This window comes from Ailuropoda melanoleuca, chromosome 1 (genome assembly GCF_002007445.2).
Source record: "Ailuropoda melanoleuca isolate Jingjing chromosome 1, ASM200744v2, whole genome shotgun sequence".
Lineage (NCBI taxonomy): Eukaryota > Metazoa > Chordata > Mammalia > Carnivora > Ursidae > Ailuropoda > Ailuropoda melanoleuca.
Window position 1 is genome coordinate 66,676,591 of NC_048218.1, and position 18,585 is coordinate 66,695,175.

At 45.9% G+C, this 18,585-nt stretch overlaps 1 protein-coding gene across 1 annotated transcript in view; it reads right to left on the reverse strand.

Moving 5' to 3' along the window:
- Positions 1–6,930: 6,930 nt before the first annotated feature.
- Positions 6,931–18,585, reverse strand: part of MUC13 (mucin 13, cell surface associated) — a 53,390-nt gene continuing 41,735 nt past the window's right edge. Inside the window, exons 7-14 of the mRNA XM_034670772.1 lie at positions 17,002–17,057; positions 15,810–15,973; positions 15,187–15,312; positions 14,740–14,872; positions 14,050–14,087; positions 12,489–12,573; positions 9,838–10,036; positions 6,931–8,169 (exon numbers count right to left, since the gene is read on the reverse strand). Of these exons, the coding sequence (XP_034526663.1) occupies positions 9,838–10,036; positions 12,489–12,573; positions 14,050–14,087; positions 14,740–14,872; positions 15,187–15,312; positions 15,810–15,973; positions 17,002–17,057 (801 nt within the window). The 3' untranslated portion in view covers positions 6,931–8,169. The remainder of the gene's footprint in view (positions 8,170–9,837; positions 10,037–12,488; positions 12,574–14,049; positions 14,088–14,739; positions 14,873–15,186; positions 15,313–15,809; positions 15,974–17,001; positions 17,058–18,585) is intronic.

Below are 18,585 nucleotides of genomic sequence, written 5' to 3' on the forward strand. Positions count from 1 at the left end.
GTCAGCTCAGGTCATGAGCTCAGGGTCCTGGGATCGAGCCCCGCGTCAGGCTCCCTGCTCAGGGGGAGTCTGCTTCTCCCTCTCCCTCTGCCTCTCTCTCCAGCTTGTGTTCTCTCTCTCTCAAATAAACAAATAAAATCCTAAAAAAAAAAAAAAAAAGCTCCACATACACTCTGTGCTCAGTGGGGAGTTTGCTTGAGATTCTCTCCCTCTGCCCCTACCCCCCTCAAATAAATAAATAAATCTTGGGGCACCTGGGTGGCCCAGTCAGTTAAGTGTCCAACTCTTGACTTCACCTCTGGTCATGATCTCAGGGACATGGGATTGAGCCCTGCTTTGGGCTCTGCTCTCCCTCTCCCTTCCCCCTGCCCTCCTGCCACACACATGCACTCTCTCTCTCTCTCTCTCACATATATATGTATGTAAAATAAATAAATCTTTTAGGGGCGCCTGGGTGGCACAGCGGTTGGGCGTCTGCCTTCGGCTCAGGGCGTGATCCCGGCGTTATGGGATCGAGCCCCACATCAGGCTCCTCTGCTATGAGCCTGCTTCTTCCTTTCCCACTCCCCCTGGCTTGTGTTCCCTCTCTCGCTGGCTGTCTCTATCTCTGTCAAATAAATAAATAAAATCTTTAAAAAAAAAAATCTTTTAAAAAATGTGGCTGAGAATCACAGCGGACCAGCATGGCAGCATCAACACGCAGAGCTCCGGGGTCAGCGGAGCAGAGCGGTCGCTCAGGTGCAAGGAGGTAGGAGCCCTGTTGCACAGGTGTAGGAGACTCCCTGGCTTACAAACCATTCTGTTTTCAATATTCTATGGGCTTCCAGCTTCCTCATAAAGACAAACACAGTTCTAATGGTCTCCACACTCAGAGAGGCCCAAAGGATGTTTCTCAGCCCGGTAGGTATAGTTCATACAAATAACCACTGTAAAACGTGCCTTATTCTCCCCCATTTGGACACTGGGACTTCGAGAAGTGATAATAAGTGATAGAGCTGAGATCTCCTGATTTCAGGGACCACTCTTCTTTCTATGATATCACAGCTGCCCCATTTGGAATTTCTGATCTTCATTGTGCCTGCAACATGGTCTTAATATAATTTGAGTGTATTTTAAAGAAAGATACAGTAATACTGTAATATTTTCTGAAGTGCAATGTCATCTAATAGGTGGTCTTGTGATTATTTTAGAAAATATTTTGTGCAGATTAGTAAATGCATCTAAACATTCCTGGTACATAGTAGGCATTCAATAATTATTAATTGAATCTGCCTTGCACTTCCTAAATTTGGGAGGCGACCTTAGTGACTTCTAAGGACAATAGCTCTGACCTACTCGTCTTCTAAGTCATGTTCAACAGGTGGCCTCTCCACGGTTACAATAGGCCTTTCGTTACATGGAGCTCCATGCTTTATTGCTGCCCTTCTAGCTTGTCCCCAGCCACAATTAAATCTTCGCTGACAGCAAACACAGGGTCTTTCACCCTCAGATCAATAGGCCAGAATGTAATTAGCTGTGGGGGTTTGTGGCTCTTAGACAAGGTCACCCAAATCACTGTTTTCTGAGTGGTGTGCTGGACAGAGCCAAGCCAGACCCGAGGCGGAATGCCATAACTTGAGCAAGCCGGGCTCCCTCCTTCCAAAGAGACCACTGAGGGCTTGCAAGTTACTCAGAAAACAGGACTTGAATAAATGCCTTACTAATTATAGTTGTTTAGCCTGCTCTTTAGAAAAAGAAGGCAGGGTACATACTTGGTGTAACTGAAAGACCAGGAATCCAGTGGTGATGTAACACGCAAGGCCCTTTGCACCAGACCAGGCATTTCAGCCTCACAAACACCCTCTCACCTTTGCCCATTGGTGTTTCCTCTTCATCCCTCATCTTTTCCAATGAGTAAACTCTGACTCATCCTTTGCTACCTAGTCCAAACCTTCCAGAACTGACTTCTGCAGGATGTTTTCCTCGTCTCACTGGAGGCAGAAGAAGGTTCTTCTATTGGATCATATGTCATGACTGTGGGCTCAGAAAATCAGGCTTGCAGGAATTATTAAGACTTTGATGATGTTGTTCCAAGTTTCTTTGAATAAAAGAACCTATATTTCATAGCGTGGAGGTTGAGGGGAAGACCCCATACTGTGCTCCAGGCCTCTCCCCAAACTCATTCTCTAAAAAATGCAGCCAGAAAATTAACAAGTCAGGAAACAACAGATGTTGGTGAGGATGTGGAGAAAGGGGAACCCTCTTGCACTGTTGGTGGTAATGCAAGCTGATGCAGCCACTCTGGAAGACGGTATGGAGGTCCCTCAAAAAGTTGAAAATAGAGCTACCCTATGACCCAGCAATTGCACTACTAGATATTTACCCCAAAGATACAAATGTAGTGATCCGAAGGGGCAACTGCACCCCAATGTTTATAGAAGCAATGTCCACAATGACCAAACTGTGGAAAGAACACAGATGTCCATCGACAGATGAATGGATAAAGAAGATGTGGTGTGTATATCTATCTATCTATGTACACATATATATGTACACACACATACACAGTGCAATACTACTCAGCCATCAAAAAAATGAAGTTTTGCCTTTTGCAAAAACATGGATGGAACCGGGGGAGATTACGCTAAGTGAAATAAGTCAATCAGAGAAAGACAATTATCATATGATCTCACTGATATGTGGAATTTAAGAAACAAAACAGGATGATAGGGGAAGGGAGGAAAAAATAAAACCAGAGGGGGAGACAAACCATAAGAGACTTTTAACCATAGGAAACAAACTGAGGGTTGCTGGAGGGGAGGGGAGGGGAGTGGAGGGATGGGGTAAGGTGAAGGACATTAAGGAGGGCATGTGATGTAATGAGCACTGGGTGTTACATAAGACTGATGAACCACCGACATCTACCTCTGAAACCAATAATACATTATATGTTAATTAATTGAATTTAAGTTTTAAAAATGGAAAAAAAAATGAAAATAAAAAATAAAAAAACCCAGCCAGACCTGCTCACCTCATGAAAGCTGAAGAAAGAGACCTCCCACTAGTGACATTTTGTTTTTTTACCTTAACTGAAGAATTTTTCAATGAGAATTGATTCCTTTTTTTTTTATTTTGGAAAAATCACCATGAAATAAAACACTGATGGGGCGCCTGGGTGGCTCAGTCAGTTAAGTGTTCAACCCTTTAATTTAGGCTCAGGTCATGATCTGTCTTGTGAGATAGAGCCCAGCGTCAAGCTCAGAGAAGGGCCTGGAGCCTGCTTAAGATTCTCTCTTTCTCTCTCCCTCTTCTCCTTGCCCCTCAAAAAAAGAAAAGAAAAGAAGAGAAAAGAAAAGAAGAAAGAAAGAAGAAAGAAAGAAAGAAAGAAAGAAAGAAAGAAAGAAAAAGAAAGAAAGAAAGAAAGAAAGAAAACATTTATTATCTGAATAGTTGTATCAAATTTTATGTACCATAATATGATATTAACACTATTTCAATACTCAGGTATTTTAGAGTCAATAAAGGGAATCATGCATGATCTCTATGACCCAGTAAAAATGGTGCAAATATTACAAGAGTGAGCTAACATTCATGCTTCCCTGGCACAAGAGTGAGCATTGAAGAGACCAAGAAAAAGTCAAGGGGAAATTATTTAGAATTACTGCGTTCAAAATTAAGGATGTCAAAGCAGCCTTTTGTAAGAGCTGCCCCACCAGAGGTTGGGTTTTCTGCAAGTCCAAGGATACAGCACCACCTACTGGCCATGGAATTTGCCCAGCTACTGGGAAGGGTTGGGGGGACAAAAGGGTTCAGGGGCAAAACTGCCCCAGAGATTTGCATCTCAAACTGTTTTGGTGTGAATGGCAACTAGAGGCCTGTCCTTCTTTTCCAGAGGAGGCTCTGAGCCCACCGATGCTGCTTGTGCAGAGTCAGGGGAAGGAATGGGAAAGGATGTGACCTGGGCCTCTGCTGTGAGAAGCCAAACCAGTCACTGATCTAAAACAGATTCTCAAAATCCGCGGCACAGTCTGGTCACGCGGGGGGCTTAAGCAATCCGACGACGCTCCAGCTGCCCTAGACCAATGGAGTGCTCGGGGACCCAGGCATCTGCGAGGTTTAAATCTTCTCAGGTGACTCCAACGTACCGCCGAGACCAGCTGTTGGCAGGGCAGCGTCCCATCTCCAGCTCAGCTCCCCCAGGGCTGACTTCAGAGAACCTTCGGTCCGGTGGAGAGACCAACAGAGTAACACGTACATGTTTCTGTCCTGTCTTAGGGCTGTGATCAGAGGACGCCTCCGTCAAAGTCGAGAGGCCCCGGCGCAAGAGTCCACTCCCCACTTACAAGAAAGCTGTGTTGAGATAGGACTGACGCACGACAAGCTGTACGTATATGAAGCATACAACCGGGCAAGTTTTGGTGTACCTGTGAAACCACCACCACAGTGAACCATCACCATGTAACGAACAGACTCTTCAAGACCGAGCTGGGAGAGTCCGTTTCACATTGCTGTTTCACAATCACTTACTACTCCACGCCAGGCATTGTGCTGGGGAGAAGGAAGCCGAGACTCACCATGCACCACCTCCTCCCTGGGCGGAAGTGGCTTCAGGATGCTGTTGGGATGTGAAGGAGGCATCTCTCTACTTCAGAGGGCTGTGGGGAAAGGAGAGGATGGGGGAAAGCTTGTCAGAGGAGATGATGGTTTAGCTGATCAAGACAGTTGGAAGTGATTATTAGTTGAAGAAAAGGGCTTTTTTTAAAAAAAGATTTTATTTATTTGAGAGTGAGCGAGAGGGAGAGCACAAGAGGGGTGGGGGGGGAGGGGCAGAAGGAGAAACAGACTCCTCTGCTGAGCAGGGAGCCAGAGGTGGGGCTGGATCCTGGGACGCTGGGATCATGATCTGAGTCGAAGACAGACGCTTAACCGAGTCACCCAGACCTACCTGGCCATTTGTTGTTTGTTGTTGTTTTTAAGATTTTAGGAAAAGGACTTTCCCAGGGCAGGGAACAGCATGAGTGGAGGGAGAAATGGAGGTATGAAAAGGTGGTGTGTTTGCGGAGCACCAGGGTTGGGTGGGGTGGGGTGGGGGGCACTAAGCAAAGCTGGAGCGGTTGGTGGCAGCAGCCGGGTGACCAGGAGTGATGAGCCATGGGAGTCGGCCTCAGTTCTGTGAGCTTTATTCTCTCGGTGGAGAATCCCAGAATGCCTTAAGCAAAGCAGCATCGTGACCAGATTCGCATCTTAGAAAGTTCATTCTGACAGTCCTCCAACATTGTGGGATAATCAGTTTGGAACACCTTTGCAAAGTTCCCAGTGAGCAGACATAAATGAATTGTAGGTCACAGTATGTAAGAATCAAAAGCAACTTTGAATGTGAAAGCCATGTTCATAAACATTACACATGTGCATATTTAGAACATTCTTTTTATTTAAGCAATAGCAGTGAAAGTCTCTGAAAAATGGATGATACTCTGGTCCATGAAGTTTGGCCCAGGACATTCAAGTAGTGATGGAAACTGGCATGCTGAGATGCAGAGGGCCACAAGGAAGGTGGGACTGTAGAAGAGGTTCAGACAGCCTACTTCTAACACTGAATCCAGAATCATCTGCAAATATAGGGAACCCTGGGTGACTTAGTCGGTTAAGCGTCTGCCTTCAGCTCGGGTCATGATCCCACGGTCGTGAGATCGAGTCCTGCATCAGGCTCCTTGCTCAGTCTGCTTCTCCCTCTGCTCCCCCTGCTTGTTCTCGCAGAACTAACAAATTAAAAAATCTTTAAAATATGTAGATTTTATTTGAGAGTGAGAAAGCACAAGAGGGGAGGGGCAGAGGGCGTGGGAGAAGCAGACTCCCTGCTGAGCAAGGAGCCCAACTCGGGTCTTGATCCCAGGACCCTGGGATCATGACCTGAGCTGAAGGCAGATGCTGAACCGACCAGGCCACCCAAGTGTACCAATAAATAAAATATTAAGAAAAAAGAATCATCTTCAAATGTGAAAGAGGTAACACACAGGTCAGAAAGTCTGTGTTGGCACGTTACAAGGTGAACCGATTTTAAGTTACATTACTCCTGCTATGAACTGATTAATGGCTGTGTTTTTACAGGTGGTAATAGCTCCCAAGAGTCTCTCTTTTACCCCATTTACCACCTAGCCTTGCGAACACAAGAGTAAACGTAGATGGTGTCAGTGGGGACGCTTTCAGCTCCCAAAACAGTACTCACAGTGGACCAACAGTCCACATGCTTCAGGCATGGTCTGCTCAGAGCTCCCACTCCATTTTTCCATGGTTCCCGGAGCTCTAAGAGAATGTCAGCTCAGCAAAACTGAAGCAGTGCCAGTCCTTAACTCCACTTTTTGAAGAGAACATTCTTTCTCCAAGCTTCCTCCTAAAGTTTAGGTGTGGATGCCATGTGCTCACTAACTCTATCACTGGCGGGGGGAATGGGGTCCTGCTGATTGGCTTGGGCCAACCAAGACCTGCCCTTGGAGCTGGGGGTCGTATTAGTCCCACCCAAAATGCTTGGCTGCTTCATAATGGGAGAGAAGGAAGATGTGTATGGGAAGCAGCCAAAAACGTCTTACTACACGATTAAAAAATCACCTTGGGTGATCTAACAGCCCCTAATGAGGACTGCAAATATCAACCCGGTTTTCCATGGGTCTTGTTTGCTATTCAAAGTGACACTAGGGGTACCGGGGTGGATCGTTTGGTTGAGCGTCTGACTCTTGATTTCAGCTCAGGTCATGAACCCAGGGTGGTGAGATCGAGCCCCATGTTGGCTCCATACTGAGTGAGGAGTCTGCTTCAGCTTCTCTCTCCTCCTCTCCCTCTGCACCTCCCCACCTCTTTAAAAATAAATAAATCTCTTTAAAAAAAAAAAAAAGGGACTCGCTGCTATGTGCATCACCAAAGGGCCCAAACACAAGGAAGGACACCACCTACCAAAGACACTTTATTTATTACCTCTTAACAGTTAATAGTCAAGAACAAATAATAATAACAACAAATAAAAATAACTCGCAAGGGGACCAGACATTAGACATAAACAAGGACACTATTAACATTAAAGAAAGCGCACGCTGGATGTGGCTGTGCATGCTGGTGGCCACAGGGAAGGCCGCCGCCTCCATGAAGGACCTCTGGAATCTGCGTCCCGAGGCTGGGCATCCGGAGCCAGACCTCAATCTCCCTCTTTCACCATCAGCCAAACAGAATCCGCCATTTCCAAGTGTCTTCCGGCTCTTGCTCCTGGGGTGTTGTCATCACACTTCCTTAGGCTCCAAGTCGTGGGTAGAACACGCATTGGAGGAAACGTCTGTTCACTCATTGAGGAGGGGATCTGAGGACAGAGGTGGCTCCAGCGTGCGTCGCCCCCACCCACTCATCCTTCCAGCCCAGCTTCCTTCTGCCTGTTCCTCCCATTCCTGGTTATGGTTTTGTGGGATTTTTTGCTTTTTTTCCTCCCCGCCTCTATCACCTACTGGCATTTCAAAAACTCTAGAATGTACTCCATGGCGGGCAGTTCTAGTCTGGGCCTTCTAATTAACATCAAAAAGATCCTGCATTCCCAGTCACTTCTCCCCCAAAAGCTGAGAGACATGTGTTTTTTCTGTCTCCTTGGTGTGAGCTCCCGCCAGGCCGAGGGTAATGAAATGCCTACACTGGAGGGACTGAAGCAGCATCCTATTTTGACTTATCAGAGAATAAGCCTGAGAACCTTAAAAGATGGTTATTTCTTCCCATGCCCTGGGACCTCCATAGCTGAAGCGTAAGAGTCTCTCAGAATCAGATCACAGATCTGTAGGCTATCAACTCAAAGCAATATTCTCCCAGGAGTCAACAATCCTGGGGGACTTTCCTCTAGATTGGAAATGGTTATTGCTGCCCCACCAGGGAAAAAAAAAAAAAAACCACCAAAAACCTAACCATTGTACTGATTGGTCAGAATCAACTGTCTTACAAATGCTAACAGCATCTATGTGCATTTAATTTCATAGGTACGAGCTGCATTCATTGCCAAGCAGTCACAACTTCCATCCAGAGAGGCTGGGTGCTGGGTGCCAGAGGAGTAGCCAAGGCCAGATCTTCCCGGCGGCTCACTTCTCCATTAGTCTTTTACACACTCAATAGAAAAACTCAGACATTGGGTTGAGGGCCATGGATGGTCCCCAATTTTTTACCATTCTAGGTGAAAAGAGAGAAAGAGAGAGGCAAAAAACAAAACAAAAAACATGACAAAAAAACAAAAAACAAAAACTCTTAGAAAAGTAGTATTGCAACAGAAACATATAAGAAAAATTAAACAAATTATTAACATTAAGTAGTATTATTTGAACACTATTTTTAAAATTAGAACAGTCACTGTTCTAGGTTCTCTGTCCATATTAGCTTATCTGATTTTTATCCTATGAGACAGGCTTCATTTTGTCTATTTCACAAATGAGAAAACAAACCCAGAGAAGTCAAATGACTTGTCAAAGATCACCAGCTAATATGAGTAACAGAAGGAGCAAGGCTTCACACCTGGGCTCTAAATCCCATGCTGCTGCTACCTCTAAGGGGTTCTCTTTAGAGATTATGCTTGATGTAAAGCTCCCCCCATGAGGAGGAGAGGAGGATTGTAATGAGGCTGCTGGTTAAGGTTCATCTTGGGTGGGGCCAGCAGGCACTCCCACAGAAGCCCATTCTGGGCTGTTGCTGACTAGACCATGTGTCTGACCCAACATGGCACTTCTTGCGCGAGTCAACCCCTTGTACACACATGAAACATTAGACTTCTATGACTAAAGGAAACTTTATGTGCAAAATAAATCGTGGGATTTCAAAACAGAAATAAGCCAGGGCTTCCCAGAATGGTCACAGTGCGTTAAGACCCTCAGCGGGCAGTGTCGCCTGGGGCAGTCTGCAGAAGTGAAACTGCACAGAGAACGCAGAGCCTCTGCCCCACCCTCAGCCCCCTCTGCCAACCTCCTGCATTCTTCGCCTCCTTCATCCACTTTATTTTTCAACTCTTCTGGTTAGGCTTCCCTCCCACCCCTCCCCCTTTTCCCTTCCTTCCCTGTTCTTCCTTCTTTAGGAAGTCCCTTCTCTCCTTGCTGTTCTTTTAACCTCTCTCTTCTCTGGCTCTTTTTCTCTTCCCTCATCGCTTTCCTTCCTTCTAGCTCAGTCCCCTTGGCTCCCGTCCCCATCAAAGTTGCTTCTTAAAGATTCATTCAGACCCCACTAAGCAATGCCATCACAATTATCCAATACAAATCTAATGAATACAAGCTATGCTCCTTGAAAGTCCTCCCAAGGGAAATAAAATAGCACCAGCCTAACTTGCCTTACCTCCGTAGAAATGGATTGGGTTATGCCTTGAGGGCTGGGGGGAGGAAAGGAAAGATTTGCCTTGCTATGGGCAGGCTAGAAGGATCGGACAGAACCATGTTTACATCCACCACTTCTTCCCAGGCCTGACCTCAGTCCTAGGTCCTCCAACCGCCTGGGAATTGTCATCACAATGACCAGAGTCATATCTGTGGAAGTTTATAATGCAAAGGGACCTTAAGGGCATCTAAATTGTTTCTCTTTTTTATAGCTGAGGAAATAGAAGGCCAGGGAAATTAAGTGATGTGTCTAAAGTCACATAGATGGTCAGCGCTAGGGACCAAGTGGTGGCCATTTAACAATAGGAGGGAGCAAAAAACAAACACAAAAACACAACGGGAGGGGGCATCCTCTATCTTTCTCTTTTGATCGGAAAACAAAAAAACAAAAAACAAAAAAGCCTGCAGCCAGGACTTGAAGATAAATGGCCTGGTCCCTGCTCCGCCCTGGGCATTCCACTCCCACCCCAGCCCACAGACTCACCTAGTAGTCAGGGTGGGGCATGCTTCTCTGGTTTGCATAGGGATTCTGTGGCTGACTGGAGACATTTGCCCTGACTTTAGGGAAGATACTTCCTTCTGCTCCAAAATTGCTAAAGCCTGTCGTCTGCCGCAGTCTCAGATTTTGAAAGTCGTTCTCAATCAAGTTCTGTTCTTCAATATTCTTGTTTTTGTTCTTTGAGCTATAAATGGTAACAAGAATTAGGATCTGATAATGGCAGAAAGTTCCTTGAAGCAAATGTTAGTGTTCTTTTTCAAAAAATATTTTCAAATTTTGAAATAACTTCAAATTTACATATAAGGTACAAACCAAAAATTACACAAAGCTTCCATGCGTCGCTCACCCAGATTCCCCAATTGTTACCATTTCTGCACCATGAAGGGGAAGTTCTTAGACCTGATGCCTCACTACCCATAATACTTCACTCAGTGTCCACTCCCTAGGTTTTCGGACAGTCTCCTCACAAGCCCTCCGCAACCATCAACACCGGAACACTAACACCGATCCAACAATGCCATCCAGTCCCGTTGGTCTCATGCAAGGATTGCTCATGTTACTATTCTTAAGTGTGCTTTTGAGTTATATATGGAAACAACCATAGAAGTCAGAGAGAAAAGATGATCAGTGATACAATTTTTCATTCAAGCAAAGTCAATGTCTATAGAAGCACCTCAGTCAATAAAACAAGTTCAAGGAATAGAGAGGTCTTACAAGGAGAACAAGGTGTTTCCCAGGGTCTGCTGTAGCCCCTCAAGGACCTCAAGTGGAAGCATTCAAGGACCAGTGGAAGCACTTGGAGGCGAGGGAGGTACCTGCCCCCGATGAACTCTGACCGCGACCCTTCCTGCCTTCTGGCCCACAGACCTGCCCCTACAGCACCCAGGACCTCTGGCATGTGGACTGGACTGGCTGCATCTGTGATGCCCACAGGGCACTCCCAAGATGACCACCGTCCACCGGAAATGTCGTAAGGGAAGACCCACTCACCCTGTGACCCCAGTCGCCAGCCCAGCCCAGCCTACAATGAAGTTCCTGCCTTTTGAGAGCACTCCTATCTAACTAAGGGAAGGAGGAGAGGAGAAGAGGAGGAGAGGAGGGGCTTCATTCCCTTTGAAATGGGCAAGCAATTATAATTCTTGATGTGTTCGCAAGAATCATGAAACTGAGGCTGAACCAAGAGCAGACCTAGCTCTGCAGCAGGAAGGAGGAGCTGAGAAACATAGCTGTCCTGGGGTCACAAGGTTCCACACGTGGCCCCTGAAGATGCTGGAGACTGAAGACAGGTAATCCTCCTAAGAAAGGAGGAGACAGCCTTCCTCCAGAACAGAATGTTCTGGCCATCTTCCTAGAAAAGGGAAGGTCACATTTCCGGTTCTCAGCTTTGCATCCTTATAATAAAGGCTTTTGGGAAGATTTAATATCAAACTGGAATAGTAAAAAAAGAAAAGAAGAAGAAGAAGAAGAAACAAAACTGATTTGTCCTCTCACGTTACAGTGCAAAAATACCTATTTTGCCAAAATAGAAGATATGAGCGAAATGTTACAAACAAGTAGCTTATTTTTATCACTTAAAATGATAATAGTGTTCTCTTTCCCTGAACTTTATCTAAATATTTGTTGAATAAATGAAAGGACTCCACTCAAGTTCTTAGGAAGAGCACTTAAGGCACCAAGCTGTGAAATGGCTTTGCGGAGAGAAAAAGACACGGAGCTCAGCTGAAGCTGATGTTAGGCCCGCGACCGCAGGGTCCTGGGCCTAGGGCCTTGACAAATGATACTAGACAGCATCAATGGGGTTGAAAACTGCTAACAGAGAGCTTCAGTGACATCAGAAAATGGCTGTTATGTCACATTATAACATTAAGCAAAAATAAACCTTAACAATATATTTTTTTTAACACAAAGGATGGGGCACCTGAGTGGCTTAGTTGGTTAAGTGTCTGACTCTTGGTTTTGGCTTAGGTCATGATCTCAGGGTCATGAAATCAAGCCCCAAATGGGGCTGTATGCTCCTGGGATTCTCTGTCCCCCCTCCCACACCCCACATGTGCTCTCTAAAAAAACAACAACAAAAAAACCAACCCCACCAAAACCCAAAAACAAACAAAAAACAAAAACCCCACACAAAGAAAATTATGTCTATATCATTTAAAAAGAAAAAAATAGGGGCACCTGGGTGGCTCAGACGGTTAGGCATCTGCCTTCGGCTCGGGTCATTATCCCAGGGTCCTGGGACCGAGCCCCATGTAGGGCTTCCTGCTCAGCAGACAGTCTGCTTCTCCCTCTCCCTCTGCCTCTCCCCCTACTTGTGCTTTCTCTCTTTCAAATGAATAAAATTTTTAAAAAATTTTTTAAAAATCTGGAAAGATATATGCCAAAATGTTAGTTGCCTCAGGGTAGTGAGTGATTTTTAAATTGTACTCCTTTACACATTTTTCTGTTTTCTTCAGTAATCACGTATGGCTTATATAAACCAAAGCAAACGAAGGTAAGGGAAAAAGCCAACAGTATTAAGAGAGGTCTCGCCTTCTCTCCCCCTTCTCTTGCCCCAGGCAAGGCTGGGTAGGTTTAGAACCCCAAGCCTGATGCTGGCGTTGCTGTGCCCTAGGGACAGGGACGCGTCCACTCCGTACCTTGCTAAGGCGATCAATGCTATCACCAGGCAGAGAATGAGGGCACCGCCAATGCTGCACACGATAGTGAGGATCAGCTGGAATTCTGAAAAGGAAAAGCAAAGAGTAGGCACAGCCTCCCACAAGTAGCCCCCGTTGTCTACTGCACAGGTACATGCATTCTGAGCAGTTCCTGGCTGTGAAGGCAATCAGGTGGTGGTTCTCTCGTCTCCTTTAGTGCCACCCCCACAACTGCGTCTTTAGAACCCAATTGGAAGAGGCTTGCTTGTCAGTTAAACCCATAAACACAGAGGCGGCCACTGTGGGCGGGTCGGGAGCAGGGCCTTCCTGGGCTCTGTGGGAGATGAGATCTCAACGGAGGGGCACATCCCTTCCTAACCTCTGCCTGCCCACTCTGACCTTGCTGATACGCAGGGGGAACTAGGCTGGAGTTAAATCTGTCACTCACAATGGCTTGATACAATCAGTGAGGGGAGAGCTGGTGGCTGCCCATTGTACTCCTCTCCATCTGCTCTGGCTGGCACTATCAAGCACGGCCAGTGTGGCTATGAGGTGGCCTGAGCTTACAGCGCCCACGGCAGATTTCAAACACACAGTATGAAAGAAAAAAACTAAAATTTCTCATGAATAACTCTCATACTGATGATATGTTGAAAAATATTTTTGATATATGAAGTGAAATGTTAAAATCAAGTTCACTTATTTCTCTTTAAGAAATGTACTTAGAATTTAAGAATTTGAAATTAAATACGAAGCTCCATTACATTTCTATTGGATAGGGCTGTTCTAGAACACTCTTTCTGCTTCATGACTGCCATATATGCTATATATGCCACCACCACCCTGGATTTATGGGGGCGTAGACCGTGTCTGGAAAAGACCTCAAAGGTCATTGAGTCCAAACCTCTCATTTTGTAGGTGTGAAAGCCCAGAAGGAAAAGACTTAGCAAATCCAGCCTTGCAACAAAATACAGCAGAAACCGAGAGCATTTTTCATCACTAACTTTGTGGCTCGCTGAGAGGCCAACAGTAATGCTTCCTTCATGTCAGATCATCAGTCTTTAATTCATTATATAAAATTTAAAATATAATTAAAAATATAAAGTTAGTATTGTTTCAATCCAGTGGGGGTGGGGTGTGGGAGAGAACGAACCAACTGAACTTGCAACAACAAATGACAAGCTAGTAAATAGCTCTGGGACAAAAGGACTTGAGTATTTAAATGGTTTTTAGTTCTGCTCTCCCACGATCACAAACATTTTGGGAATATACTGGTCTTTTATCCTTGCTAGTAACAGAAAATAAATAGAATGTTAGGATGCCCTCCTCTGGCCTGGCCAAGTCCAAAGCCCACTTCTTGGGCTGGGTTCTGTTATTTTCTGTAACTGGGGTGCTGCTACCCATGACCTAAAGGCAGGCATGGGATGGCATAACCCAGAACATAAACCACAGGCAGATTTTCTCAGTCTTTATGAAGGGAGCCGAAAACATTAGAGTCCTGTATTCAGCGTATCCCGTATTTCTCAGAAGCTTATTAACAAAGCAAAACTTTTATACTCACGGTCTTCACAGTTGACTCCGCTGTAGCCAAATGCACACCTAAAATATAATAATGGAAACCGTGGTACGGAGTCTCTGTGGGGAGCACATCCGAGTTCCCACCCAACTGCCATGTCTTCCTTTCTATCTTCCTTTCATTCTACCTGCCTCCCCCCTTCTCTTCCTCTTTTCTTCCTTATGCTCCCATTCTTCCAAGTGAACACCTTCTATGGAGCTCTGGAAGGCTGAAGAGGGGACACAATTCCAAGCAGTCCTATTTCCTACAGACTGAACCCTCCATCCTCTGAGCTTCAGGAAGATTCAGCTCAAACTAAGCTGAAGCCCAGAGGCACGGAGCATGGTGAGGCCCCCTCGGCTGCAAGGCCACATGGCTCTGCCACTTAATTCTGCCCTGTGAGCTGGGGCTTGTTATTTACCTTCTCTGAGCTTCGCTTTGCTCCCTTGCAAATGGGGAACGAATTTGTTCCTGACTATGTTAGCTGTGTGACACGTATTCCTTGCACGGTTCCCAGCACAGAGAATGTTTAAGGACTATCAATGCTGATGACGATGACACGATGAGCACATGCTCTTAAACCTACCAGTGTATGGCAGCAGTCCAACATCCTGACCCTAGACCCATGTCTGTAAGTTCCCTCCTTTGTGTCTAGCTCCCGTTGTGGTAAGATGAAAAAGGAGTGATTTCTCTTACTCTCGACAGATCCCATGAGCATCTTCCTTGTAGCCTGACAGACACACACATTCAGCGTTCGTGCCGTCCTCGTTCACTAAGCACTGCTTATTGTGGTCTGCGTTGCAGGTGTCAGAACACTTTTGAGCAGAAGCTTGAAAAGAAAATTTCTGAGTTATTTTCAGAAACAACCCCTTCACCCCCAAAGTGATATGTCACAGAACACAATTTTCTAATATTGCTTTTTCTGGGTAAAGTGAGGTGCTCCCTGGCTGCGCACATGACACGCTCCCTGTGAAGACGCCCATGGGCTTCCTCGCCAGGTCCTTGTGTCTAAAGCCCAAATCTACACCCCTCAGACTCAGGAATGTACATGGAAACATGAGCAGTAAAGCCTGTATTTTGCAAATGCAAAAAGAGAAAAAGTAGGCGTTGTGAAGAACATTTACAAGAAAGTGAAACACTCACCAACACACACAGGGATCTGGGGGTTAGGTCTTTCCATTCCCTGCTTGCATTTACACAGCGAACCGCTGTTACAGTCGTCTTGCTCATTTTCCTTTTCACAACCATAATAATCACACAGACTTTGATCTGAGAGGCACAGACAATTCAAAAATAGTCAGCAAGACAACAGGGAGGGGAATTCTGGCATTGCAATAAAGAAATAGTTGTGTTTCAGGCTACTAAGCTTGGGGGTGATTTGTAACACAGCAAAAGTGAGTTGTTCCAGCTGCGCTGAGGGCTGGCAGGTCAGGCTAAGGGGAAACAGGGCAAGGAAGGCTTTCTGGGATCATTTGGAAGCTACAGCTTGGTATAAAGCCTTCTTGTTTCTCCCTTCTTCCTACCTTCCTACCTTCCAAAGAGAGGAGCAAAATGGTCAGTGTGATGACTTGGGGGGGGGGGGTGGCTGGAAAGGAGTAGAACCAAGAAGGGAGGGGGAGAAGGAGGAATGACTGGTTAACTGGAACTGGGCCCATCTGTGGATTCAAGTCTCCTGCTTTTCTTGCCCTCTTCTCACAGAGGATGGAAATGTTTACAAAAAGATAGGTCTTCAAGGAAACTTAGAAGAATAAGTATTGAATGCTTACTAGTATATCCCGTAATGCCAGCCGTGCTGTTTTCAATTGCTTTTCTAATTGTTTCAGACACAGTGTTCTCATTTTCTTTTGTAGTTTCTATGAAGATGTTTAAGACCTCTACCACAACACCATTGTCGCCAGCACGCATTTCTGATCTTGCTGAAGGAGAGGTGCTGAAAATGAAATGAATCCATTGCCTGATGAACTGAACCAAAGGGTCCACAGACCAGTCCTAAGACCTCCCAGATTTCCCAGTCTCCCAGCTCTAGTCCTGACCCACTGCCCTATATCCGCACCTGGGGCCCAAATAAGGGGGCCTGAGGGTGCAGTAAGATGGCGATTTATAGGCCCAGAGATCTAGTTCTCTTTGACGTGTGCTCAGAGGCCATCTCTAGCTAAACCATGTCCTGTTGGAGGATACTAAGAAAAGTTGTGGACAATCCGTTTTAGGAGCCAGAAGCCTGGAGCTAACCAGAAGTAGAATAGATAACATCTGAAACAGTAACTTGTTACTTTCTGTAGAAAAGTGAGAGTAGGTCTCTTGCTGAGCTGGTATATTAGGGCTGCTTTTTCTGTATAGCTCCATTCACCTTACAACATTCTTTCCCTGGCCCGCAGTGCATGTGTATTAATATGCTTCAGGAAAGGCCAAGATGGAATCACTAATTTCTTGAGACTCCCCTGCCTCTTTGGGTCCCTAACTAGCATCCAACACTGGTCACTGCGTGTTGATATGCCCAATAATTGCTTGTTCCTGCAGAAAGAACTCACTGCTGGCCCTTCAGTAGCCAGGTATGTGATTAAGGTATTCTTGTCTCCCTCGTTTCCCCCCTTGCCGTGACAGAAGAGATGTCTGTGAGCCATTCACTCTCTTCCCTGACCCCTCCGTGCACATTCTAGGGTTGACCAGGTGTGGATTTAGCCAAGGAATGAAACCAAACAAACTGGTCCGGGTGATACCCTGGGCCTTGTGTCCAAGTTGTTAAGGAGCCAATCGCAGACAGCATCTTGCTGCCCCAAGCTGCAGCCTGCCCATTCAGGCCAGGGCCCATGCGACATCGGAAGCACAGCCCTCTGCAGCGCTCAGACCGACCACCGCTTCTTGTGACTTGCCACTGGAGGGCCTCAGATAACTCAAGACTGGAAGTCAGGCAAACATATACCTGCCTCCAAGTATCCCATCGGCCCATCCCAAACTTACCTTACTTCCTCAATTACAGTCTGTCCGTAATCAGAATTGTCAAACGTGTTCTTAAACTGTGGAGGAGGAGAACAGACTTAATAACCACCGCAAAGAGAGGGTAAATGTGATACTATGTCTAAGTTTTCACACAAACACATTTCACCTCATTTGTAAAAGTATACACAGCTCATCACAGCAATCTGTCCCTTACATGGGCTCTAACACCTTTTGATAATTGTTCTAAAATAATACGATTCTGATATGTCGGAGTTATCCAGGAAAAAGACCTAAGGCACCCGAAACAATCATCATACTTTTAAAAATAAGGTGACAAGTTTATTCAGTTTGTGTTTTCCAAGTCCCCGTGAAGTTTTGCATATTTGGTTTGCGTGTTTGTTAGATTTCTCTATAAGCATGCTTTGTGCACTCATCAATTTTCCCAGGAAAGACTCATTTAATTGCCCACCTTGCCAAGGCTTCGTGCCAGAAACAGAGATGGCAGAGACAGGCGGGTCCTGCCCTGTGATGAGTCAGGGGACTACACCGTGGAAGTGGGGAGAGGTGAGCACCATAGGGCACCACAATCTACCACACAAATTCAAAGACACCCTCTTCCGGCTGCCGAGATCCAGGGAGGGCTTCATAAAGAAGACCAGCCTTAAAGCATTTTAGGAAGTGGTGCCAGGCCGGAGAGGAGGAAGGAGCCTACACACGAATGTTCAGAAGCAGCGTGGCTCGAAGGGAGCAGGCTGAACTTGGAGGAGTACCTCAAGTCAAATTTCTCCGTGTCACAAATTTGCACAGTTGTTGTGAACTTCACCTTTGTCCTTGGAAACCTGGAGATAACAGTAATTCCTACCACACAGGGCTATGACGATTATCAAATGAGATGGACTGTATGATACATGGCTTTGGGAGCTGGAGGGGGCTCCAGCATGGGTACGTCTTACTAGAGCAGACAACTTTAGAGACTCGCAGACAAGGGGCAAGAAATAAACCTGGAACCTCTGGCAGGGGTGAGGTGGAGCAGGGGTGAGGGTCCCAATGAGGATGTAAGTTCATTAATGCGAAGAACGGGGTTTGTTTTCTCTTTCTGATGACACAACCTCCCCCACCCCCACCCCCCAGCACTCAGCCCAGGGCAATCCCCAGGAAATGTTCCACAAACACTGGCTGACTGATGACCGAATGAATTAAATGTGAGAGACATGATCTTGGACATGTCTTCCCCTCTGTGGGCCCCAGCCTCAGTATTTTACTATATGAGCACTGAACAGAGTTGATGCAACCTTTTTGTAATCCATGACTTTTTATTATTTTTCTCCTCATGGTGACCCAATGCTTTAAAAGATCATGGCAGGGGCGCCTGAGTGGCACAGCGGTTAAGTGTCTGCCTTCGGCTCAGGTCGTGATCCCGGCGTTACGGGATCAAGCCCCACATCAGGCTCCTCCGCTGAGAGCCTGCTTCTTCCTCTCCCACTCCCCCTGCTTGTGTTCCCTCTCTCCCTGGCTGTCTCTATCTCTGTCGAATAAATAAAAAAATCTTTAAAAAAAATTTTTCTTAAAAAAAAAATAAAAAAAAAGATCATGGCAACCAATGTC